The sequence below is a fragment of the Ischnura elegans genome, chromosome 10 (genome assembly GCF_921293095.1).
Source record: "Ischnura elegans chromosome 10, ioIscEleg1.1, whole genome shotgun sequence".
Classification (NCBI taxonomy): Eukaryota; Metazoa; Arthropoda; class Insecta; order Odonata; family Coenagrionidae; genus Ischnura; species Ischnura elegans.
In genome coordinates, this window is record NC_060255.1 from 94,077,880 (window position 1) to 94,103,549 (window position 25,670).

Here is a 25,670-nt window from a genome sequence, read left to right on the forward strand (position 1 = left end):
TTTCGTTTTCTTTGATGAAGAAAACTACCCTATTAGCATGTGGAGTTGTTCATACCAAGGGTGCCACTGTCTCTTTTTATTTGGTCATCTTTGGCTGTATATTTAAGATTTTGTATCTTGTAATTTTCTAGGTTGGTGATTACATTCTAACGAAGGACATTTGCGTGGAAAGGAAAAGTGTGAGTGATTTGATTGGATCGCTTCAGTCTGGTCGCCTCTACAACCAAGCCACCGCCATGACTCGACACTACGAACGACCAATTTTACTTATCGAATTTGATAAGGATAAGCCTTTTGCATTGCAGGTAAGGTTCGTATTGGTTCATAAACTCATAAACCATCAAACCACACGTGAATCTGAAATAAGAAGGGGGAGCAATTGCTATCATTACCGACTATGGAGCACATCTTATGATGAGGTTTCAAACTTTTATCAGCGGTAAAGCACATGTTCATTGACATGCAAATTTTATTTCATTTTAAATGGTGTAATGTAATTGTTACTGAAGTAAATTATCAGTTATCAAAACCATACGATTCTTTCTATGCACTATATGTCATTATAGAAATACTGAGAAGATAAAAAATTTTCTATTTATATCTGGTACACCATGTATAAATCCTCTGTGGAAGTGCTAAGTACGTACAATGGAAGTTCTAAATAGTATGGGCTCTTGAGAATAAAAACAATCACTCCCATGTAAAACATGTGGTTATTGCTGATATGATAAATAATCATTCCACAGCCATTCATGTTGATATATTTAGAGGGTGGTGAGATTATTCTAGTGCAGGGGTCTCCAAAATAAGGCCTGCGGAGTACTTTCATCTGGCCTGCGCACTCGTTTCAAGTAGCCTGCGATTCTCGCTCGTTTAACTCTGTAAGACGCCACTAGGAGCATTGCAGCGCTGTACTGCACGTCAAAGTCGCCTCCAACTGTTCGTTGGAATCGGATACTTCAGTAATCGGCAAATTTGCTATCCGGCCCACAGGACTATTCAGAACTTGGAATGTGGCCCTCGTGGCCTAGTAAATTGGAGACCCCTGTTCTAGTGTAATAGATTTCAGAAATTGTATTTGCAATAATTTCATCCACTCACAATGGTGCATGCACTTTAGATGACTCAAAATTCTATGTTGCTTGCGGGAACATAAGTTGATGAATTTTTATTCTCTGGCCCTTGATTCAACAGGATTCTGTGTTGCATTTTTTCTTTTGTTACTGCCCTGATTTATTGGACAGCTGTCAAGTACATATATCAGAGTGTGGTGCGCAGCATTATGTGCTGTGCTGTAGTTGGGAAAAAATTTTAGTCAGTACTCACCAAAATTTGCCAACAGCTGAACATGTATTATACATTCGAGCGTGATAGAAATGTCGAACTCCAACTCTTACATTAGTTCCAAGTTGTGCTGCGAGATAACTCTGAACAAGTAATTAATCATTTACGATTATTCCTTCTGAAATCAATTGGACAATTTACAGTCAGGGCTCTTTTTTACAGATTGAAAAAGGTAGTTTAGCCGGTACGCTTATAACGAGTTTGGATTTTAGGGAGTACGCCATACCGGCTTAATTACGGCACTGATTATATGCATAAATATCTGGCATACTCTGCTGCATCTAGTGATAGGAGTGTAGGAGTGTGAAATTATTTGAGCAAGCTGACTATATATAGGGCGTGCTGTAGAATGATGAAAGAATTATGAAATACGCAATACCAGAACGACGTCACATGGAGTTTTCCCAGCATTCATGCTAGCCGTCGCGTTTTTGCATGCTTGAAAATTTTCACTCTTCGTTTAATTGCGAAAAATAGATATTGTCATTTAAAAATATAAAAGCGTGAAATACGTACTCCAGGAGTAATAATCTTTCGAGTTAGGCAATAAAAAAATAATAGTAAACCACCCTATTATTGTGAGGGATTACGAGTGTTTTTTGAAAGATGGAAGTTAACATTATAGGCAGAAGTTATTTGTGATTTATTCTTGTATAATGTGGAGAAAAAGCTTTTTTTTGTTTATCTCTATGAAAGATTTAATTGTTTTATCTCGTACAGTTCCTCTAGGACTGTTAAAAGATATTATTTTTGACTAGGTCCTCGTTAAAATTTTGTCTTGGCTTGTGGCTTTTTACAGGGAAAATTTTATGTGTCCATGGATGGTCGAAATACAGATGTCGCATCCAAACTCCAACTCCTCACTCTTCACTTTCCACGGCTGCGTCTTGTTTGGTCTCCTTCACCATATGCTACGGCAGAATTATTTGAAGAACTGAAGGTATGTAAGTCATTATTTATGGAAATATGTAATTCTGTGTGTACATCTACAGTTAAACTTTGATTTAATACAGGTTGATTGTACTTCACATTGTAACAAATACCTTCTCTGAATTTCTTTACTTATGTTATTGCTGTTTAACCCTTATATGGTCACCTGGCCGATATATCGGCCCTCGCTGGTTGAGCGAAAACCGCCAGGGGCCGATTTATCAGCCTGAATTATTTCACTTTTTTTTCGTGATTGTGGCCTTTTCAACGGCTGTAATTTATGTAAACCCCCATAATCTATCAATGGTTATAAGATGTAAATATATCTTAAGAATAGGGAAAAAAATCTAGACGGATTAAATAAAATTAAGTAGCTGAAAAATTTTTAAATCTGAAATATTGCTAATTCCGGAAAATAGTCTTGGTACATCCCACTTGAAATGGGCTGGCAGTAATAGGGTTAAAATGAAACGCTAGGCTAAAAAAGGTGATATGAACGTGAGAATAGCAAGTTCTAATGCTGGGCACAAGGAAATTACATCAACAATCAGCACACTCAGAGATACTTCAGTAAAATATTTATCGGGGCCAAATTCAACGTATGCATATTAAATTTAGACAAAATAAATAATGTATCCCATATAGTCTTATTATCACTTTAATGGAATATATGTGTCTTTTTCTGGCCCAGGATTTTGTCAATTTTTTTAATTGCTTGTTAAGGATTTCTTTCTATGGTAGTACTAAATTATATCTGTTATTCTGGGCAGGCGTCTGTGGACCATAAGCTGTTGAATTTTTATTCTCAGGCCCTTGATTCTAACAGGGGTATATACTGTGTTATGCATTTTTATTTTGTTATTGCATGTAATTGTTAAAATAAATAATATTTCCCTTACGGTCTACTTATCACTCTTAAAGTATTTGTAGTTCACTTCCTGGCCCAGGTTTTCACCAGTTTTTTCGATTGCTCATTAAAGTTTTCTTATTCAGATGAAACAAAATTTGATCAGAAGATCAGGTAGAAACAGCATCATACCAGAGTTTACCTATTTTTTAATGTTCTTTCAAATTTTACTGTCTTTGATATTAATGTCTATGTAGGAAGATAGTGAGGTAATTTTTATGTATTTCTTTTGCTTCAACAGCAAGGGAGGGAAGAACCTAATGCAGAAGAAGCGGCTGTAATTGGCCTGGACGATGGTGCTTCGAAGATGACCTCCAGTTCTGCTCCTGTCAAGTTTAACTCTGGAATTGAGGTGAAATTGAAGCTTGCGTTCCCCATGGTTAATTCATCCTTTCACTCATTCAGTATTAAGAGGACATTTCTTGCAGAGGTTGAGGAAATGTCAATTTGCATTGGGCTAAAAATATGATTTTTTTATTACGAAGGATGCAATTTTCATTTAAATTTAACATTGAGAAGGCCACAATGAAACTTAAGCAAAAGCAGCAGGTCAATTTCATGAATGTTGTTGGCTTCATTAGTGCCAATCATCAATTTAGAGTTACAACTTCTACAGTCAATCGACAGTTTATTTGATTGCCACGTTGTTACAAAAACAGCTCCAATAACCTTTGGCATTTTATGTAATAGTCTCACATTTGGTGGAACTGGGGAAGAGAGTCTGGTGATGTAGGGATCCGTGGTGTGTCCACAGTTCGATGAGGAATTGTGGGTTAGGGCACTGAAATGGACTTTACTTTCAGGCTTATCTTTATTCCATCACTTCCTATATTACACTCCGCGCCACATTTGTGGAAATTAAATAATACATAAAACTGAAAAAGAAGCATACATTTGCAAACAAAGAGTTGATTTTTTGCTTGAATTTTATTTTTTATCAACAGTATTAGCAGCATTAACTCAAACTGGCCAAATTTTAAGATACGTGTTGTTAGAACTTAGCCAACAATATGCTGTTGATATCTGTGCTGTAATTGAATACATAATTGGAAATATGGAATTATTGGAAGAAGTAAACATTTTGGCACATGTGTTGAATAATAATGTATTTTGTCATAGCCAACTGGTTATTCTCTTTCTAATTTTTTTATCATTCTTTACAGGATTTGGTGGCCAAATTACCAGGAATAACCTCCAAGAATCTTCATTTCATTTTGAGTAAAGGAAAATCTTTGGATCATCTTCTTACTCTCACCCAGGTAATGAAACATTTGATTAAAAACTACCACCTTCTATGAATTGATTCAGACTGTTATCATTTTTCGCCTACGTAATTTCTGTGTATCTAATCATATTTACGTTGTAGTGAAATGGAAAAATATGCCTTTTAAAATACAATGGTGATGTTAGTTTACTTGGGACTTTTATTGGCATCTATAGTAAAATTTTTCACCCGTGTCAATTATTAGTGTTGTGTACACAATTGCTTTTGAAGAAAGAGGAGGGAATGTTGGGAGCTTAGTAAGACAAGCTACTATTTTTATGGTAAGGATATGCATAGTCTGCCTTTAAATATACTGTGTTCACGGAATTGGACAACTTCATAGGAATAGAAAATTATGTACCTGATTAAAGGTTCATTGGAAAAAAAACTGGTTTAGTTGATCGAAACAGTACACAGGTTCACCTAGGTTTTTCCCTCTGAAGGTTTTGAACCACCACACTTTCTTCTTTATTTCAATAAGTTTCTGAACATTTACATTGGTAATATATATCAAAATACAGTAGAATCCTGATTTAAGGTTTTTCAGGGGGGACAAAATTTAAAACACTAAATGCGGAAAAACACTAAATGAGGACCTGCCATTTTTTTTAGGTTTTAGGGTCTGTAATGATTGGAATGGCTTTTTATGAATAAAAAATATTATTTTAAGTAACTAAAAGGTGCTGAATGCAGCAAAAAATTCTTTAATGAAATGTTCTCTGCCCTATGAAGGTTGGATAATACTTTTCAGTAATCAGCTAAAAAAATGGGTAGTAAAAATAAGTAATGAGAGGATGACAATTGTTTTAATGAAATATTTTAAGAAAATTCTAATAAACATCAACTTAAAAGCATTCCCACACAGATTATTATTATGGACATTAGTGATTCCATTTTTATGCATATTTCAGTGGTCTCGATGAAATTTAGAATTTTTTCTGTAAAAGTGACATGTAGGTGACTATAGCATTTCTAATATAATAAGAAAAGGTGTAAGTAGGTACTCGAAAAATCATGAGGAATAAGTGAAATAAAGGAACAGTAGAAGATCGCTAACCCCGAATTCTCAACTACCGAATATCTAGTAAAAGGGAGGTTTTCTGGAATTTTGCCAACTTAACGTTTTCTGTTGCCTCGGCGAAACAAGGGATTTATGAGCCTTTAAAAAGCCTCCTATGCGCACATTTTGGATTTCGAGGTCATCCAAAAAAGTAGAATCTTATTTTAGTATGCGTACAAGTCGATGGTGATTCAACTCGATGATAACACCAGATTCGTTGTCATATATCCACGGTCTTATGCAGGTCGAATGGAGCCGGGAGAAGTTGCTTACGCGGCGCGCTGATCACCTTGACTCCGACTCGCCTTGTTTCTCGGCAGCTTTTAATAAAATTTGGTTGTACCTTGAATAACGATTAGCTAAACTCTGATAAGAGAAAAGGTTTAATCCTCAACAGAACTGGATTTCATCCGAAAAATTGTCAGTGCCTCTGGAGTTTGGCAATTTCGTCAGGGTTATGATGTCGAAGTCAACCACCAAGGGATACCTGCCGGATTTTCGTATTTTTCCGCGCTCATCTATTCTACCGTGAGTATGCGGTGATTTTTTTTTCCAGCATCAGCGATTTATTTAGAGTCATGGACCGTGATAGTTCGTCAAAACTCCGATTGTCATTCTCTTTTGGCATTAATTAGCACCAGATAAATATTTTTGAATCGACAGCGATTTCAACCAGCCGCATGTTGATAAATTGGCTCCGGGATATCTAAATTACGATGTAAAATAATGTTGCTCCGTAGGGAAAGAATGCTCTCACTCACGGTCATGACAGGGGAAACACTTCCTCTGTTCTTTCGCTGTTCCTCCATGGAAACTGACCTTGGAATGAATTATAGAAAGAATCTTCTCGTGAACTGCGCAATTGATATTGGGCCTCCTCTTTTGAACAGAGAAAGTAGCCGACTGAAAAAATATTGGGCTAATAATCGACTGCCCGTAGGGAGTAGAGTTGAAAGGGGCATAAGCCATCAATTGAAAACATAACGAGAAAACCATTATTGTAGCGGCCCTTGGAGGATAACTCGTGTCATCAGTCGTCACGTATCATCGAAGTCAAGTTCAAGAAGTGAAGGATAAGGTATTTCGAGGTTATTAAGGGATGACTTTGCTCCATTAGATCGGATCTGATACAAAAAGTGTCTGGTGTTTGGATCAGAAGGGGAGCGAAACGTTACGAGAAGACAAATCACCCAACCTGCGAGTGAAGGTCGCAGCGCTGCGCTCGTGGAAGAAAGCAGTTGAAGAAGCGTTCCCCGGTAGATTCTATCGACTCTTGGTAAACTTTCATGAGACTGTTTTTGTTGATGAGCATAAATTCGAAAATTTGGATGAACCGTCATGAAAAAACGTTAAATCGGGCAAAAAAATCTTGAGCGGGACAAATTTTTACGACCATAAATGCGGAAAAATGCAAAATGCGGAAACACTAAATACGGATAATTTTTACATTGTCCTAATAGGGAATGAATCGGGACCCAAAAAAATAAACGCTAAATGCGGAAAAACGTTAAATGCAAAGACCTTAAATCCGGATCCGACTGTACTCATTTCTGTATTGCCAGTTGTTTGCTATTCCCACCTTCTGTGGAAATATTCTGATAAATGTAATTGGATTCTTTGAATTATTGAATGGTTCATTATAAAAAAAAAGATTTAGTAGAAAATAACGGTTCATATGGAAATAAACCACCTCAGTAAAAAAAAAACATTCAGTTCACTGAATGTGTGCACCATAGTTTCAAACAGTTTTTTTTTCACATCCATGAAGTTGTTTAGGATTTCCTGCATAATCTTTCCCTTAGCATTGTTTCTAAGAAAATTGTTGTGTATGTATTCATGTTTTGAAAGAATGAGCTTTAATAGGGTGGTTTCCTATTATTTTTTTATTGCCTAAATCGAAAGATTATTACTCCTGGAGTACGTATTTCACGCTTTTAGATTTTTAAATGACGATATCTATTTTTCGCGATTAAATGAAAAGTGAAAATTTTCAAGCGCGCGAAAACGCGACGCTTAAGTATGAATGTCGGGAAGTCTCTCCGCGTGACGTATTTCTGGTTCCCCCTCCCGCCCTGCGAGGTGACCTTGAGGCGAGGCTTAGCGCTGATACGACGCAGGCTGCTAGCGGCTAGCCTATTACCCTGCTGGCTGGTAGCGCTTGGCTTAAATAAGGATTATTAATAACTTATCAAACGAGGAAAACTTTCCGACCTTAGCCAGTTTTAATAAGTGATTGTTAAGACATGTTTCCCTGAGCTCTGCGCCTCATGCATGCATTGGTAACCTCAGACGACGTTTAACTCCTATCTTCTCGTATAGAAACTAGGTCCCTGTGACGTCACGTGGAGTGGCATCGTATGGGCGCCAATCTGTCCCTTTTCAAATGAGGATAAAAATGGACCAATGCCATTCGTCTAACCCGGTATTTCTAAAACAAAATAATTTGTATATTATGAATACACTAATGGTGGGTAACGAATCGCAATCAATGCCTTTCGTTTTCTTTGATGAAGGAAACCACCCTGTTGTTTTCTATCATTTGATAATTTGAATCCTGTTTTATTATAGGCTGAACTTGGTGATATTCTGGGCAACATGAAGAGTGGAGAGGCATTATGGAAAGGTTTACATAATCTTCTTCAGCCGGAAAAAAATGGGCCGACGGTGAATCGCAAAGGCGGCAAAAGGCCGTTCCGCGGAAGGGGCAGAGCGAGGTGAATTTTGCTCAATTCAATGGAGTCAACCCATTAAACGGGTTTTTTATTCTGTGTAGATACTGTACATTGTATTCACAATGAAATGATCTATATTTTTCTGAAACAATGAAAAAAAATGTGTAAATGGTTATTTAGATGGTGTGTGAAATGAAGCATATTCTTATTTATTCCTGATTTTTTATGTTAGTCATAAAAATTCCCAATCATTCTCATGTCTTTTCAGCGACTCAAAGTTTTATTGCTTCCAATATTCATGTAATTGATGAGGGCTTGGTGATGTAACTGGGAACATGCCTGAACTACTATCTAGATTAGAAGCCCGGCTTAGCCGAATAATTTTTAATGTGACTGCATGCAAAGTTACTTTTTATTTGCAGCGCTTTGTTCCCCAAGAAATTATTGGGAGACAAAAATTTTAAGGGAACCAAGAATCGTAACCAAGGATGTGGGGAGGAAATGAACTGCTTTATTGAGCATGATAAAGTGGGAGTGGGGATCCGAAATTAAACTCATTGAACCTTGAATATTGGAGGCAGCTAACATCTAGTTAGTCAGAGGTGCCATAGCGGCAGTGGTCAACAATATGTAACTTATTTTGAAAAAAAATATGATCTGAGACCCTAATATACTCTGGCAACTTTCCTGCACAGGGCAAATTTATAGGGAATACGTATTATTAATATGAGATGGAGAGGATTTTCTGACCATCTAAATGATGTGTTTTGACTTCTTTTCGACCTCTTATAGACCATTTCAAAACCAAACATAGACCACGTTAATGATGAAGTAAATATATTTTGAATTAATGAGTAATCTTTATGAAAATGGATTCCAGAATGTCCTAGAACTGCTAAGCAAACTATTCAAACAACTTTTGCTCATCATTTTTGCTGGTTATTTTTTTCCTTTTCAAAACCAAAGTAAAACCATTGACCATATCATTACCTATTAGACGTCTTTTTGACCTTGGTGTGTTCTCCCTGGGATGTAGTGTATTGGTATACCACCAAGGGCACTCTCTCCAAATTGACTTCCTCAAAAAAAAAGTCAAAAATGGCTACATTGTATGCAGTGGAACCTCAGTTGCACAGCACTCCAAAGAGAAATTGTCATATACATGAGAAATCTACAGAATGAAAACAAAATTTAATCAAAAAATTCTTTACTATATTCTACGACTATGTATTCTCTATTTTGCAGTCTTGGACAATATTGATATTTATTATTATTTCAAAAATTAAACAAAGGAGTAAGTTTGCACGCTTCTTTGGTGTAAATGCAGAAAATAGACCGTATCTTGCTGGTACCTGCGCTTTTTGGTAAAATAAAAGTATTGCACCCTAAATCACTAAATGTAAAACATAATTAAACAAAACAATTGGATTAATTAAAGCAGAAATGAAACTAGGCTGCTTAAAATAATGCTCAATTGAAGACTTAGCTATAGCGAGTTTACTGAAGGCCTATTCTATGGGATACATGAGAATGTCCGTCAGCAGATAAGCAGCATTGTACGTACAACCAAGATTGAATCACATGTAAATAGACTCGCATGGTTAAGCTTTTTGCTTAGTACTTCTGAAGGTTGTGCAATTCAGAGGTGTAGAAATTCATCTATTTACACTTATCAAACCCACTTCTGCCCTTCTGAACCGGAGGTCATTCAATTGAAGTCTCACTGTACAAGCGTCCAGCATAGAAGTCATATTAGACGGAAAGTCAGGATTAATCTCAAAATGACTCAGTAGTTGTGAAAAAAAAACAAAAAAAGGCAGGCAGACAAAAGCAGGATTATGGCCTTGGTTATTTGAAAATTATGCAAAAAAATTAAACATTTATTTAAAGGTGAAAAAATAGGAGAGAGCTAAATATGGAGTTCAATTCTTCATTTGCCTACCGAGATTAATTGATTTTAACGTCCATTAGGTGGAGGCAATGGATTTTTACCCATCTCGCATTCTGAATCAAGCACAGACCATGAGAAATAAGCATCAGGAAATAGTCTGTTGCATTTTTCATGCTGCATATCATAAATTGTAAGCTTCACAAATTATTGCTGTAAGAAAGTTTATTCACTTTAAGTTATCTAGGTACATTAGCTGCCATCCATGTATGCAACACAATTTGCATGAAAAATAATTTAAAACAACTACTCTCAGCAAAATGCTTCACTGTCTTCTCTTAGCATATACTATCACATATTGTTACAGTTGAAATGGTTACCCTCACCCAGTGCAGTAGTTGTTGTTAAAACATAAAATGCATTTGAAGCAATGTATCAAAGTAATTTAGATCAGGAAATGCAGCATACCACTTTGTGACAATGTGCGTAGCCGTAATAAAGCATTATTTTTAACCCTTACATGCTCAAAGTACTGATGTATCAGCCCCAAGTTTAACCCAATTTAAATTTCACTTTTATACTAAAGATCATATTAATGTTTATCACAATGGTATTCCTCCTTGATTAATTAGCATTCTATGTAAACAAAATAATTTGTCTTCTCTTCCAAACACTGTTTTTGAACCAGGCTTGTGCTTTCTGGGAGTGAAAACAGAGATTGCAATGAGAGTGTAAGGGTTAATTACACTCGGTATACAAACACATTGCACAACAAAGACAGATCCGGGCAAATTTAATCGGTAGAACTTGCTCCCCTCCCCCAAAAAATCAAAGCACATTGCAGCTTATGTTTCAACACGACAATCGAGCATCATCCTGTTGGAAAAGAAGATACAAAAACTCGACTCTGGGGATTATGCTTGATTGTTTTGAAACATCAGCTAATATGGCACAGCTATACAATCAAGGTAGGTGCTGACGTATTCAGCATAAAGCTTTTCTTGGCTTTGGGCATAGGTGTAGCCAGAGAGGTCCATGCCCACCCAGGAAAACTAGATGAATCAAAATTATGGTTGCCCTGCTTCACACAGCACTGGCAACTCCCGTCAGCGCAGTAGACCCACCCTTTACGATATTTATCCATTCTGGGGACAGATCGTGAAGTGAATTCCATCGAATGTAAAATCTGCATCTTTTACAGATAAGGAATTGGGGTAAAGAGCATCAGGGTCAATCTGAAATATGGTGGATTATAATAATTACAAAAATTTATTACACATGGATATGTAGCCAAAACCAGTGAAATTACAAATATTAAAAAGCATGGGGAAAATCAGCTGCGATCTTTTGTAGAATCTTAAAGCAGGGTTCTGCAGAAAGAAAGATCTGTTTCTTTACCGGAAAATAGGCTGAATAAGCTTTTCTCTGGGTTTCCGGGTGGTTTGGAGAGTCCATTTTCTTCCATGTTTTTAAGTTCGACACATTCCTCATCATCAGGGAATGACAACGAGGAACGCATCATTCCCTGTGATGAGAAATGTGTTGAACCTAAAATGTTGGAGAATATGGACACGCACACACACTGCTGAAACCCTATGAAAATCTGATTCACAGCTCTGCAGTATTCTTAAAAAATTTCATCAGAAATTAGGCTCTTCATTTAAGGTCCATAAAGATGATCTATATAAAATTTCTGGGTGGGGAAACACGGGGAATTGGGGGAAATATCCCCCAATATGGGGGAAGAAAGCTCTTTGAATTGGGGTGGGGGACCCCAGGAGGGTGGGTCATTGTATGGCCCCCAAATACCCTGGCTACGCCCATGTTTGTGGGGGGATTTCTCTTTCCCTGGATCTGCCAGTTGTGGACACAGGGTATTCTTAGCTGCTCAGTGCCAGAATAAAAAGGAAAGCAGACAACATGGATTAAATGCCATTGGAGACTTGATGGTTGTATGGATGGTATTGCATATGTGCATAGCTTGTAGAGTTCATTAAAAGTCTTATCAAAATATCATTGTGTACCATTACCATGCAAAGCTGAGGGCCTGGAGAATTAATTTGAAGTAGAGTAAAAAAAGAGCAGGGTTATTAAGGGCTAATCAGCTTACTTTAGAATGTATAGGCAGGTTCGAAGGACGGAACTAATGAAATTTAGCTTCGAAATAGGAGGGCTTCCGTAAAGTGTCATGTGTACATCTTCCCAAGCTCTAAGAGAAGGATGAAGCATAGTAAATCACAGTCATGTTTCAGCTATTGAATGAGTTGGTTCACAGGCATACGTACACACACTATATAACCTATGGTGATAAGGCTACATGGTAATTCATTAACAGTGATACAGAAACAATATATGGATAATGAACACTCATTTCGCAACTACAATAGCAAGCGATCATAACAGCACAAAATAAAACATGTACAAATGAATCTGCTTACAGTGCCCAAAAAATCATACTACAAAGATTTTAATAATCAATGAACTAACAAAAAATAACAATCAAACCAAATAAATGCTGCACAATTACTTAATCATTTTATTTCTATATTCAGAAAATAAATATTGATGTTACAACAAAATATTTCTATTTCTAAATACAATATGTTCCTATTAAAATAACATGGACATTTATTGAATTTAGAAAGAAACTGCTGTAATGTACAGCTAAAAATTAGAGCATACCAATGACAGTACACAAGCCAGCAAAAATTCCTGCAAAGACACTGTACAAGAATATTTACATAATTATGCTTTCCTAAAAAGTTTTATTACACAATTCCATCTAGTTTTAGGCAAAGCAAATTATTATTGGGTTATTACTACGGCTTTTAACACGGAAATGACTTTAAGCTGCAGCTCTACTCCATTTAGTATTCAACATGGGGAGGGAATACAAACGTCAAGGTACAGCATAAACAAAGGTGTGCATTGTTTTCCTCTTGTCAATTTGGAAACCTTCCCATTCCTATAATCACTCAGGCATGTTGTGTAAATAGCTTAGGATATTAAAGAGAAATGAGCAAGTCTGCTTCATCGCTTCAGTCTTGAAAATTGAAGTCACTTCAAAATTATCAGTGTTCATGATGCACTACCCTGTGGCATGAGTCAGTCTGTCGTGGAGGAAGACGAAGGCTTCTCTTCGTTATGTTCATTCACCCCCGCGCCCTGCTCCTGATTTGCTTCACTATCTTCATCTTCTTCCTCAGACTCATCCCTTTCCATTAGCTTTCTAGCAAGCTTGATGGCGTGGAACTCATTGTAATGGGCTTTCCGCTTGATATCAAAAAGGATTCGTTTGGCTGAAAAATGAGTTAAGAGAACTGTAATGATGAATTTGACAACACAGAACAGGTTCAAATATCCATCCCAATCGAAGCAAAATCCAAAAGAGATATTCGAAAGACAGGGGTTCACGAAAATTCTATTGGGAATATTTAAGTTTGGTTCCTGAGGTCTGCTTTCCAATGTATATTTTGTACCCATTCCATTCAAAAACTAGTTGTTTTGAGGTGGGAAAGGGTACATCAATATTCTACCCCGCAAGCAGCCTCTATGTGGTTGGGATACCAGCCGTACACAAAAAATATAGAAATGCTCTAACAAAGTTCCACTGAGAAATTATTTAATCCAGTCCCAGGGAAAATCAAACTCCCATTCCTATTGATTCGGCAAAATACCGTATTTGTCTGAATATAGTCCCCCCTTTTACTCCAAAAATGTTCACGGTAAAAGTAAAGGGAGGACTATATTCAAACACATTTTTTTAATTTTTTCCTGAAAGTCAAGCCTCAAAATTAGGGGGGGGGACTACATTCGGAGAAATACGGTGCCTCTCTTATTTTATTGTTTCTATTGGGTATGAAAGGGGAGATGAGAAGATGGAAGGAAAAGGAGAATATGCTAGTGTTTAGGTAGTGTAAATTTGAAAGTAATGGGCAGATAATCAAATGGATAGTAACTTAATTGAATGGCATACAATCAAGGCTCTACTGCAGCAACAATAGCTGTAATCATCTCAGATTGTAATCAATATCACAATATTTAGAATGCAACATTAATGGATCAGCTCCTATTGGCAAATCTTTACTTTCATACATCAACAAGGTTATGGATCCAGTTAAAAATCCACATACTTGCAGGGATTAAAAATTTAGGAAGAGAAACAAGGAGAAGAATTTCAACATCTTATCTTCCCTTCTTCTGTCACACCAACAATTATAGGCTGTCAACCTCCCGCCCCTCCCAGACATTGACCAATTAACTCAAACCTTAGTCTGCATCAATTACTCGGCTTTGACAATAATTCAAAGCTTGAAAATTCTCTTTCATGAAGGTCTGCAGGGCAGATGAATCGCCAGATTTCAGGAATTTATTCTTGGGTACTTTTACACCCCTTTCCAAACCACTTTCTTCATCCCAGTGTGAATGACAGTCCTAGCGTAAGATTAACACATTGCGTACGGATGGCGAGAATTCTCGTCATTTTTTTCCCGAACGTTCTGGACGGATGACTAAGATTCTCGTCATTTAAGCGCGTCAACCTAAACAATTTTAAAGCGTACAATACGTATTCGTCAGTACGTTCTCAGTTGTTGTTCGTTATTCATAATGAATTGATGCATCATAACGCTTGATTGGGTAAAGTTATATTCTAAACATTAGCTTACCCCGGTACGCAATGTGTTAAGCTTAGCAAACCTGAGTATGAGTGCACTTGAGACCCCCATGGAAATTATTACTTGACAAATAAACGAGTAGCATGAGTGACCTTATGACCTGGTGTATTTTGTTTTTACTCCTGATAGTTCTTTTGTATGTGTGTGGTCAATAGCATAAGCGAAATCTTTGCAAACCTGCATGCATTTCTACATGTACATATTACCCCACAATTTGCCTCAACAAACACATGGCAGGGGGTATTAGGACACAAGTGTAAAGGAAAAGCTCCGACAAAATTAAGAAATTAACCCTAGCAGTTTAGTTATTTAAGTCCTTTATTGCTCGGGGGAAAAACAATTCCCCCACCTATCCGTTCGGCAAAGTCATTGAAGTTTAAGCAGAGGTCATTAATGTAAATAATGAACTAAAGGGAGCAGACCCTTGTGAGACAGTGGCGTAACTATTGGGGGGGGGGGGGTTGAGGGGATAGATTCCTCCCACAGAGCCTCGGAGATATAAAAAAATTATTAACAACTATTGCCTAGTTTTGACGTAAAATAACTGCATCTGCTTAAAGTTCAATTTTAGTGCCAAAATGATGTGAAATGTATTTCCAGGCATGTCATTTTTCAAAAATTTTACCAGATTTTGCCTCGGGGAGGGAGGGGTCGCCACCCTAGGCCACCCCATACCCCTCCCAAGATATATTCCTAGTTATGCCACTGTTGTAAGATAACTGATGTAACTTTAACTATTCACATGAGAGCTGTCAAGAACTATTGGCTTACAATTGCTCAGAAAGTTGCGTATCCAGTTTACAACTGTTTCTTTCAACCCGCATGACTGTAATTTGTCTAAAAAGTTTGTCGAGAGGTACTGTGCAAAAATCTTTCTTAAAATCTAGTAAGAATGCATCAACTTTTCTTTTCAATTCACCAGATTATAGGACATTGTAGGTGTCTGAGACCTCTGCAGAAATTTGTTCTTCGGAACAAATCAGCAAGATGTGCATTGGAGTGGGTGAGTGTGAATTTATTCTTTAATATTGTATTTTATTGTATGATTGTGGTCACTGACACAAGAGAAATCTTAACAAACCTATGTGAGTGAGTGTGTCTGAGTCTTCTTCGGACAAATACCTTTTTCTCCCCCATTTTTTCTATCACAAACATATTTCAACTTTAGTAACCACATTAATTTGTAAACAACCAAAAAAGAGCCTCTCTGAGGTCAAGATTTTATTTTTATGATAATTTTCAAGTTCAGATGTGTCTGATATCAGTAGCGCAGCAAGGGGGGGTTTAGGGGGATAACACCTCCCCACAAAGCTCAGAGAAATTTTTAAGTTTAATCCATTTTACTTAATTTGATTGATATTACTAACAATAGAGTAAGGATTAATAAAATAGCCCTTAGAAAGCCGTTAAGTCACCATTTTGAACCATTTATCTTAAAATTCAGCAATTTATTGATCTCGCACCTACAACTTATCCTGGTGAGTATTCCATACCCCCACACACCCCGGTATTAGTTGCACCTAAAACCCCCCCCCCCCCCACCCTTAATTCCTAGCTACGCCCCTGTCTGATATAAGGTTATTATCAAAAAAGCATCCATACATATTTGAGCTGTACTCTACTTTGCTTAAACGACAAGCCGGAAGACAGCTGTAGGAGCCCACACAAATTTGTGGATTTACACATCCGTATTTCTCACATGAAATACAGTCCATATTTTTATCAGTTTGATTATATCTGCATATTTTACAAAATTTGCATTATTGTTGATATTCTTACATAATTTAGTACTAGAAATTGCGTTCACCAATCATATTCTCCACCAAATAGCCTAAAAATAGCAATGTACAATGAAAATACTGGATTTATGATAAAATCCCCATCGCGAGGGACATCTGAGGTACTCGGCAAATCAAATATCAAACTATTACCACAGTCAAATCCTTAAAAGAAACACACTATTTCAAAGACTAAGTTACTCAGTGCAATGGAGATAGTCTGTAAGCATGCTACTTTAGTGATCGATTTTAAAAGTTACCTCTTTCCTCCTCGTCCAATTCTTCTTCCTCTTCAGGCTCTTCTTCTTCGTCTATTTCCTCCTGCATCATGATTTTGGGGGGCATGTTAGCTCCGCGTTGGATTCTGAAGTAAGGTAACGAAAACAACAGTTTAAATTAGTGAGGATACATGATCCAGTCGTTATATTTTCTAAATCAAGTGCGGTTCTATTGTATTGTGAGTGTTCAATAAACAATTCATACCTTTCAGCTAAAACATCTGCATCCAACGCATCAGCCTCATCACCCGAGTGAGTTTCTCCGTCTTCCCAATAATTGTACGGAGTCTTTGGTTCATCGATTTTCGTATGACCATAGTCTTTATCCGCAGGATGTAACGTGGCTAAGATGTTAATTTCATCCCATTTTGTCTCCTTGTATTTCCTAAAGTAAACACACCCCCGATTCCACTTATGAATGACATTTACAACCTTGACCACTACAAATCCAAATTTGGCTTTGCATAAAGCTGATTACAAGGAAGTATAGCTATATTTTTATTTACATTAATAATGAGCACACCGTTGAGAGTGATTTACAGTCGGTGAGCAAACAAATACTTGACAGGTTCCAATAGAGAGAAAATGAGACAATGACATAAGTTTACTCACGGTTTCGGTACATCCGACTTTTCGAAACTAGATGAAGTTTTCAGAATACCCTTAGAAGGCCTTTTCGCTAAATTTTCTGCCATTCTTAAATACTGTCATCGATAACCATTATCACTGCCGAAATAATAGTGATGGTTTGTGGGAAAACCAAAGCAATTGGCTATTGGCCAATCAACGATCGAATCACAGCGATACAATAGACAAAAGACGGTGTTTAAAGTTATCCCGACAAATTTGAAGATTTTGAACGACCGAATCTGACAGAATGTCGAAAGCAAAGAATATCTGCGCTCCACCTGAAGATGCAGAGGTGAATAAGAAAAGAATATTTCCTTTTTAATCTTATTGGAAGGATTATAGGTTGTGATCAAAAGAAATGGCCCGTTTCATCATTGTTGTTGCTTGTATCCTACAAGACATTTAGTAGCAACATCAATTTTGCGGTTTAATCATTGGAATCCCCCTTTATGGTTGTATTCGACAATGTGACTTAGCACGTAACTACAGAGAACTGATTGGTTTTGATTAAAAAAAGCCAATAACTATGATCGTGTCGTTAACTTTGAAATTTTCATTACTCGAAATGTGCTCTTTGGGTTGTAGATTGTTATTTTTACGTCTTAGTAATGAGTGTCGGTCATAATTAAAAAAATCTTTCACTCCTTTAATGAATTCTCTCTCCTGCTGATCAAATTATACGATTGACTTTAATGAATGCTCAGAAATCTTTGGGTCTTTGAAATTGGAGATACTCTCCAGAATAAAAGGTATAGCTTTTTCAAGAAAAGAATTCCCTAATCTTCATTCCCACTTTTATTTATTTTCTGCTCACATGTGTTGTATTTATCACTACATTTCCATATTCATATTTACCCTTATGTAAGGGGTCCTTCATAATTCTCATTTATGATATCTTATAATTATCTCATAGTCCATTATGTGTCCTGATGGAAGAAATGCGCATTCCAATTGAAAATTTTGATTGTCCTGTCAATTCCTTTGATGCAATTGAAAATTGAATGTCCTGTCATATGGATCGTCGGATTTTTGTTATTTAAAATTTGTCCGGATAGCAAGCAGTTAACACTGTCATTTGTCTAATGTATTGCTGTGATTATATTTATGATTGGCCAATAGTCATTTGTTAGACAAAGATTTCTTTCAGTCTTAGTATCCAGATAAAGATATTTGAACAGTTCAATAGCCAACATCACCTGGTGGCAATTGGTTCCCATTCTGGTTTTAAACTTTGGAATTGGTGGAACCTATAATAGGTTCCACCAATACCTACATCTAAAGATCTTAACTAACCCATCCATAAAAATGTTATAATAATACATTAAAGGCTCTTAATTTTGTACTTTTGCTCAATGAAAGCATTTGTTTGTGTAATAATCCCTTCAAAAAGGAAATTTCACTTTACATTTGTGAATAATAAGTGAAATTATTTCTCCAAGGCATAATCTTTTGTGGATAAGTGAAGGGTTAAAGAAATGAGGATTAGGAAGGAAAAGGGAAGTGATTTTAATATGAAAAACTAAAGGTTATGAAAAGCGAGGAAGAAAAATAAAATTGGCGCAAGATGACACAAACATGCACTATAGTAATAATAATAACACTCTTTATTTGCTTAGAGATCATTTTACAGAACAGTGAGTTATGTACACATGAAATAAGGCACGTCAATTATTACCAGGGATTACATATTACAATCACTAAGGTCGAACATTGGACATATAAAACAGGAGAGAAACATAATCTAAGTTTGAACGCGATCAGGAAACAAATTTTGAGTTTGTAAACTCCTTGATAGAATAAAACTGATAATTTTTTAGAAACATCAACAATTTCCTCTTGAACATCATTGTGTTCTTTTGATTTTTGATGTCAGGAGGGAGCCAGTTGAAAATCAACAGGCCCATACATGTTTAGGACCTTGAGCAGTGTTTAAGGTCCTGATAAAAGATTGGTGTAGATCTCTACAGGTCCTAGTTTGATAACAGTGGAAATTGTCATTGGTCATGTACTGGTTTATGTTTCTCAAAGTAAATAGACTTAGAAGATAGCGATATAGACACAAGGTATGGTCAGAGTACTAAGTTTTTTGAAAAGAGAGAGGCAGGGTGCATGATAGGGAGCATTACAAATTAGTCGTATTACACGTTTTTGTGTTTTTAAAATTGAATCACAGTGAGGAGAGGAGCCCCAGAACAAGATACTGTAGACGACCAGAGAATAAAATTCACCATAATAAATTGAAAGTATAACATCAATACTGACAGAATTCCTGATCCTTCTAATGAGGAAGCAAATAGAATTCAACTTGGATTCCGACCACACAAGCGATTTCGAACCGACAATCCTACATAAAGAAAACAACGGCCCAAGGTTTGACGCACTCGAGCAGTTGAAAATTTTAGTGGGCCAAACCTTACCCAACATAACATTAGTTAACGAGCAGTTGTATTCTCACCATTCACCACTTTTCAATGTTTTTTCTGAGAAACCATTACGGATGCCACTCACCACTTCATAACACCCCTCCCCGTATTTCGTCATCATACACCAACCCTCGGCTAACCCGTGCAGTGACCCATCAGCGACGTACTTCCCAAACCTACCTTCCCTTCCCTTACCCCCCCTCCACCAAATAATACACCGTAATTCACGACACCACTTCTCTCACAAACTATCAGCAATACATTGTATGCTTCACAGACTATGATTGTTTCCATTGTCGAATTACAACAGGATGAAGGAGCTAAACACAATCAAACTAATTGCATCCAATAATGGGTACTCCGAAGTTCCCCCCTTTCTCCACCTCCACTCTACCGCCCCTCTAACGCCTTCAAGGGTATAAATTCTATGTACTGATACTTGTAATTGCCAGATGATGATATGCTGTATCGAAACCGGTCGCAAATATATTTTATTTTGTGAAACAGCGAAGTCTTTTCTTAACCTTTGTGCATCATGAAGGAGTTTCACCATGTTACGCCAACCACCATCGCATTTATCAGAATTCAACTTGCCACAGAGATTACGTACGTGTTCCTCCCAGGAGACATTTCTATTTAATATAACACCCAAGAACTTGTTACTATAGTGATTTGGGGAAGGGATAAATTCACACTCGTTGACTTACTCACCTCACAGAATTTCTCTGGGGAACAAGTTTCCATGGAGATCTCTGGCACGCACGCACTCATGTTTGCAAATTTTTTTCCAACGAAACTTGTTCATCAGAGCAAATATGGGAGGCAGTTGAGTGAGCTAGTGCATGTTCATATCTCCTTGTGTCAATTTTCTTTCTCGGTTCCCTTTTTCATAGCTTTTTACTCTTCACTTTTAAATCTCTCCTTTGCCTCCAGTCTTTTCTACAACTGTTCCTGATGGATGATACATGATTTTGAATATTCAATATTTGATATACGGTAGAGTCCAGTTAATCTGAACATGTTTAATCCGAATATCTGCGTAATCAAATCAGTACCGTGTAACACTACTTGCCATCTATTTTTTTGTTTCGTGTTACCTTAGGGCAGCGGTTCCCAAACTGGGGGTCGCGACCCCCAGGGGAGTCGCGGGCCGTTCGGAAAGGGGTCGAGAGATGTATACGAATAATAAAGTGAACTATGTACTTAAACTTAGACAACCATTTTTAGGGGGTCGCGGCTAAAACCTATGGGCTAAAATGGGTCGCAGAAAGAAAAAGTTTGGGAACCGCTGCCTTAGGGTGTGGAAACACAATAATGAAATAATATGCACAGAATCACTTTTACCCTTTTGTATTCAAAACATCATAAAGGAAGACTGATTGAGCCTAATTTACAATCGGACATTATGACAAATAGATTGCTTAACTTCCCTTTCTATTTCAATGGGCTTTTAACTCTTCCCCTTTTCCTTGTGTGTTAATAATAATGATTTAAGTCCCACTTATCGGGTTCACTGCTCCATGACTCCACTCGAACACTGCCGGATGGTTCAGTGCTCCACAACTCCATTCACTGCCGGATATCTTCCTCCACGATACCTCTCTCAAACTCTCTTCACCGTTTTTAGTTACGCATCCTTTCTTCTATCAGTTCTCTCTTGGGGGCGCCTCCTTTTTCCTTTGCGTCCCCTCCTTTCTTTTCTGCCGGTCTTTCAAAACACGTCTTTTTCGTAGCTCTCTCAACTCACGACTCCCGTTAGTTTTCTCTCGCGTCCCTCGCTACTATTGTCACCTCCTCACTACAATTGTTAATTTATTTATGGTAACAAACGACATGGCAGTTTGTTTGCAACTGAGACAAAATATTTTGCACACTGTAGCAACAAATAACAAACTTAAGGGGAATGACAAAACATTCCAGGTGCATCAAAATTCAAGCGACAACAAGAATGTTTTGCTGAAATGTTTTTTTACGTGTTTTATTTATCTTTTATTTTTTTTCGTTATGTTCGTTTTAGTTGGTTAAGAATAATTATGATGCACCTAAGAGTCAGCGATGTGGTCCTCCCTATGAAGGGTAGGGCGAGTATAGTGTAAGTGGGACTCTACTGTACTTACGCATAAGATAAGAATGGTATAAAAAAAGGGAAAATTTTATTTACTCAACCTAAATTTATTCTAGAAACCATTAGAAAATGTTGCAATTAAGGAAGACCCAGGGCAATGTGATCTAGGACCTCATATAGAGCATACTGCAGCTAAACAGGTGAGTGTTCTATGAAAGAAAATCAAATCATTTATTTGTCCATACGTATAAGCTAGGTAAGTTGCTCAGTAGGCATCTTTTGTTGTTAACTAGTTCCTAGTTTTTCCCTGCTGAATTCATATGAACATTTTACAATTGTATTTTTACTTTTAAGCTAGCAAAATTTGCAAAACCTTTCATGTACAGAAGACCCTTGTGTTGCGGTATTATGGGGTTAATGAAGGCAGGGGACATCACTTTCAATGAAGTTTATGGGAAATCAGTAAAACACTAGCACATTGAAAGTGATGGATATCCACCTGACTAATGCTGACTTGAAACATTCCCCAATGTAATTTTCTTTGTGGTAATATTTTCGTGAACTATTTTAAAATAATTTGCTGGATATAGAGCAGTATTTGATTCTATTGTTACTAAAAGTGTCCTAGAAGATCTGAGGTATGTACTCTGGAGCCACCACCTCCTGGTAGTCAACCAATGTGTGGGAGACAGAAAGATAACGGTAATGAAGATGAAAGGAAAATCCAATGCAGAGTGATTGAAGATGAAGAAGGGTGTCGGGCCCCTCCCCCCGACGACGCTCCCACGGAGGTGCCACAATGTGGCGAAACAGGAGAAAAGCAAAATGGGAAAAAAGGTGGAAAATGATATTATTTGAGAAGCATTTTCTTCTGGTTTCTTTGTTTCTCCGAGCCACAAAACAAAATTCTGTACTCATTTGTACTACAGTGGCATTTCACTTCACTTGAAAGTTAAATTTTTGTGGCTAAATCCTCTGAAAATTAACCTATCATCTTGAATTATATTACCAATCTCCTCTGAAAATTAACCTATCATCTTGAATTATAACACCAATCCTTTTTCTACAATAAATTATGCTGTAATATTCAGATTTTGAAAATCATTTGATCTCAGTTTCTCTCATAGCTCATTATACTCCACTTTATGAAATAAAATATTACCTACAATTACTAAATTGATATTTCATATTCTCCTCAAATGGAAGAGTAGTGAACATCTCTGTGCAAAGCTCAAGCTGCTATTTATTTAATAATTACATATGTATTTACCTCTAAGATTCTCGCTGTGGATCATTATCTTTTTTTATTATAGAAAATGATGTTTTGCTAATTATAGCGGCATGAAAATGAAATTAAGATTCTTAATGGCTTGGCATTGAGCCGGGTAGGTTGCTATAGGGACGTAAGCACCCCCCGAAGTTTGATCAGCTCTCCCAAAAAGACAAGAGTGCAATCCTCTAGACACAAAGTTAGTCTGTGATCATTTGTGTAAAAACTTAAGTTGTTGATAAGATGCATATCTCAATTTCATATAAATTGGTCAATAAAGTGATCCATTTTAAGAAATTGGTGGACTTGTATTGGACTTAGACCCCTCAAAAGAAAATTGTGGCTGTGTGCCTGGTGTATGCCAAATATTTTTCTTGCTTAGACTAAAGATTATAGGGGTATTTCAGGCCTCTTACAAGTGTGAAAAGTTGTGCATTGGAGAAATGAGCATAAACAAAAATATAGGAACAACAACGTCATTTTTGGTTGTGTCAGCCAATACATTGTTGGCTGTCACAGAGCACTCCATTAACTGTGATCATATCATACGATGGGACTAAACAAAATTGCTTTTGCCACTCAAAGAGGTTCTGAGATGGAATCACTCATGAAGCCACAAAAATCTTACCAGCTTGTAACAACTTCAACCGAGACCCAGGGTTGTAGTGGGACAGAGTATAGAATTGCATCATAAAAATGGCTGAAAAAGCATTCTTGACCCTATCAATCCCAACCAGCCTTAGCCTTCGGCAAATAGCTTCGAGGAGAGGGCTTTTGGGGCATCACCTTCCCCAATTTTTTTTTCTCTTGTGCCTATTACTCACAAAGCATCTGCTGAGGAGTCCTTAACCCTCTAGAGGTATTTCTCCTCTCTTGTACATTTTCCGCAATGTCTGCATTAAGGAACGAAGAATTTAATGTTAGCGTTATGCAAATGAAATATATAGCTGGCTAATTTAAATTTATGGTTTTCCAATCCATGTGAATGACAGCAAAATATCAGTAATGGCAACCTGCATACCTTGCAAGGACCCTCGAAGAAAATTTCTGGCTACTTGTGTGCTTACCACCCAAAATTGTTTTTATAAACGAAATACTAGAACACTTGCGGTTAACCAGCCTTGAGGAAAATGGTCAAGTATACCATTGCAATGTCAACAGAAATGGGAAGCTCTGCCCAATTGGATCCCCAAGATAAATTCATCACCATAATTCACTGGGGTAGGGTGGTGCTGCAGTGGATTGGGCGTTAGGGCGGATCGGAAAAATCAATTTTTTCAAATCCATCTGGCCCAATGAAAAAAAGTTGTGGGACCGATCAAAAATAAAGCCTAAAAAATTTGAGACCTCTAGGTCAACCCCTGACCCTTGCCTGTACTTTTGGCCTATTCGCATTTTCCGTAAGTTTAAGTACTTCCTGTGGTACCCCTAAATCCATTTAGTCACAGCTGTCGGACAATACCGGAAAAGAAGCGCTTCACCATAGTTCGCACACCTTCATAGCCACTCGAGAGGCCTCTTCATTTACCGTAGGCTCCTTTCCTGCGTTCTTGGATCTAAAAATATTTCATCACCTCTCTAAAAGTTATTAACATCGATTTGTTTAACGCCTATGAGGCTCCAAATAAGGGACAAGTCGTCTCACTACGCCTCCTTTTTTACCATCTTCCGATTTATATTATCAAAGATTAATGCCCTCCTAGCAGCACACGCAGGATGAATTTTGCTGTATTCAAGGCGTGGGAGGGGGAGAAGCGAGCGGGGAAGGGACGGGATCGGCCTGCCGCTCTTGTATCCGCGACGCTTCATGGGCATTGGAATATTTTCTTTGCGGCTGCAGACTCAAATTAGGCATTTTGTGGCTAAACGGTAGCAGATACGTCAAAATAAATGAAATTTTTGCTCTGTAAGGGCAGTAACTTTTCAAAAGTTATAGGGAATGATCATAAAATATTATATTTTTCGAATTTTGACCCTAAATTGCATTTTAGCGAGGGTCAGGGGTTCACGTAGAGGTCTCAAATTTTTCAGGCCTTTTTTTTGATAGGTCCCACAACTTTTTTTCATTGGGCCAGATGGACTTGAAAAAAATCAATTTTTCCGATCTGCCCTATTGGGCATTGATCGCATAGTGCCACATTCAAATCCCGCTTGAAGCCTCGGGACAAAATGGACAAAAACAAGAATATTGAAAATAGACCCCTAACAAATATGCTTGAAATTCTGGATGGCCCAGAGAATGGAACTGGACCCCTATCCTAAATGTGTGATATTGCTTGTGTGTGGCTTTGTCTGGGGTGAGCTCTGCCCTCACCTATCCTAACTAACCTCTGGGTTGAATCATGGAGTGAGTGAATTCTCCAGGAAAGCATCAAATCCTTAATAAGGGTGGAGATAATTTGGATAAGATAACTTAAGACAAATCCGATTTTTGCTGGTTTCAGCTAGAAATCTACCAGTGTGATGGGAGAATCATGTGACGTAG

The 25,670-nt window shown here is 37.3% G+C and overlaps 3 protein-coding genes across 3 annotated transcripts in view; 2 read left to right on the forward strand and 1 right to left on the reverse strand.

The window, feature by feature from the left end:
* Window positions 1-8,389, forward strand: part of LOC124167147 (DNA repair endonuclease XPF) — a 30,825-nt gene extending 22,436 nt beyond the window's left edge. Inside the window, exons 12-16 of the mRNA XM_046544951.1 lie at window positions 132-305; window positions 2,144-2,284; window positions 3,423-3,533; window positions 4,345-4,440; window positions 8,074-8,389. Of these exons, the coding sequence (XP_046400907.1) occupies window positions 132-305; window positions 2,144-2,284; window positions 3,423-3,533; window positions 4,345-4,440; window positions 8,074-8,223 (672 nt within the window). The 3' untranslated portion in view covers window positions 8,224-8,389. The remainder of the gene's footprint in view (window positions 1-131; window positions 306-2,143; window positions 2,285-3,422; window positions 3,534-4,344; window positions 4,441-8,073) is intronic.
* A 1,883-nt stretch (window positions 8,390-10,272) lies between these two features.
* Window positions 10,273-17,567, reverse strand: LOC124167149 (protein phosphatase inhibitor 2-like). Its single transcript, XM_046544955.1, has 4 exons — window positions 17,410-17,567; window positions 17,003-17,182; window positions 16,780-16,883; window positions 10,273-13,364 (listed from the first exon to the last, which is right to left on the reverse strand). Exons 1-4 carry the CDS (start codon window positions 17,490-17,492, stop codon window positions 13,171-13,173), a joined length of 561 nt encoding a protein of 186 aa, XP_046400911.1. The 5' UTR covers window positions 17,493-17,567; the 3' UTR covers window positions 10,273-13,170.
* Window positions 17,568-17,587: 20 nt separating this feature from the next.
* LOC124167150 lies at window positions 17,588-23,091 on the forward strand. The gene is made up of 4 exons (XM_046544956.1): window positions 17,588-17,719; window positions 22,032-22,115; window positions 22,536-22,924; window positions 22,968-23,091. Exons 1-3 carry the CDS (start codon window positions 17,675-17,677, stop codon window positions 22,761-22,763), a joined length of 357 nt encoding a protein of 118 aa, XP_046400912.1. The 5' UTR covers window positions 17,588-17,674; the 3' UTR covers window positions 22,764-22,924; window positions 22,968-23,091.
* Window positions 23,092-25,670: the final 2,579 nt, after the last annotated feature.

What these genes read in the sequence shown, in the direction of transcription:
- LOC124167150 (XM_046544956.1), top strand. Translation starts at nt 17,675, where the DNA reads ATGTCGAAAGCAAAGAATATCTGCGCTCCACCTGAAGATGCAGAG. An exon ending in CTCCACCTGAAGATGCAGAG is followed by an intron (nt 17,720 to 22,031) that starts GTGAATAAGAAA and finishes AATTTATTCTAG; the next exon opens with AAACCATTAGAAAATGTTGC. An exon ending in AGCATACTGCAGCTAAACAG is followed by an intron (nt 22,116 to 22,535) that starts GTGAGTGTTCTA and finishes TGTTACTAAAAG; the next exon opens with TGTCCTAGAAGATCTGAGGT.
- LOC124167149 (XM_046544955.1), bottom strand. Translation starts at nt 17,492, where the DNA reads ATGGCAGAAAATTTAGCGAAAAGGCCTTCTAAGGGTATTCTGAAAACT. An exon ending in AAGTCGGATGTACCGAAACC is followed by an intron (nt 17,183 to 17,409) that starts GTGAGTAAACTT and finishes TGTTTACTTTAG; the next exon opens with GAAATACAAGGAGACAAAAT. An exon ending in ATTGGACGAGGAGGAAAGAG is followed by an intron (nt 13,365 to 16,779) that starts GTAACTTTTAAA and finishes CTCATTTTTCAG; the next exon opens with CCAAACGAATCCTTTTTGAT.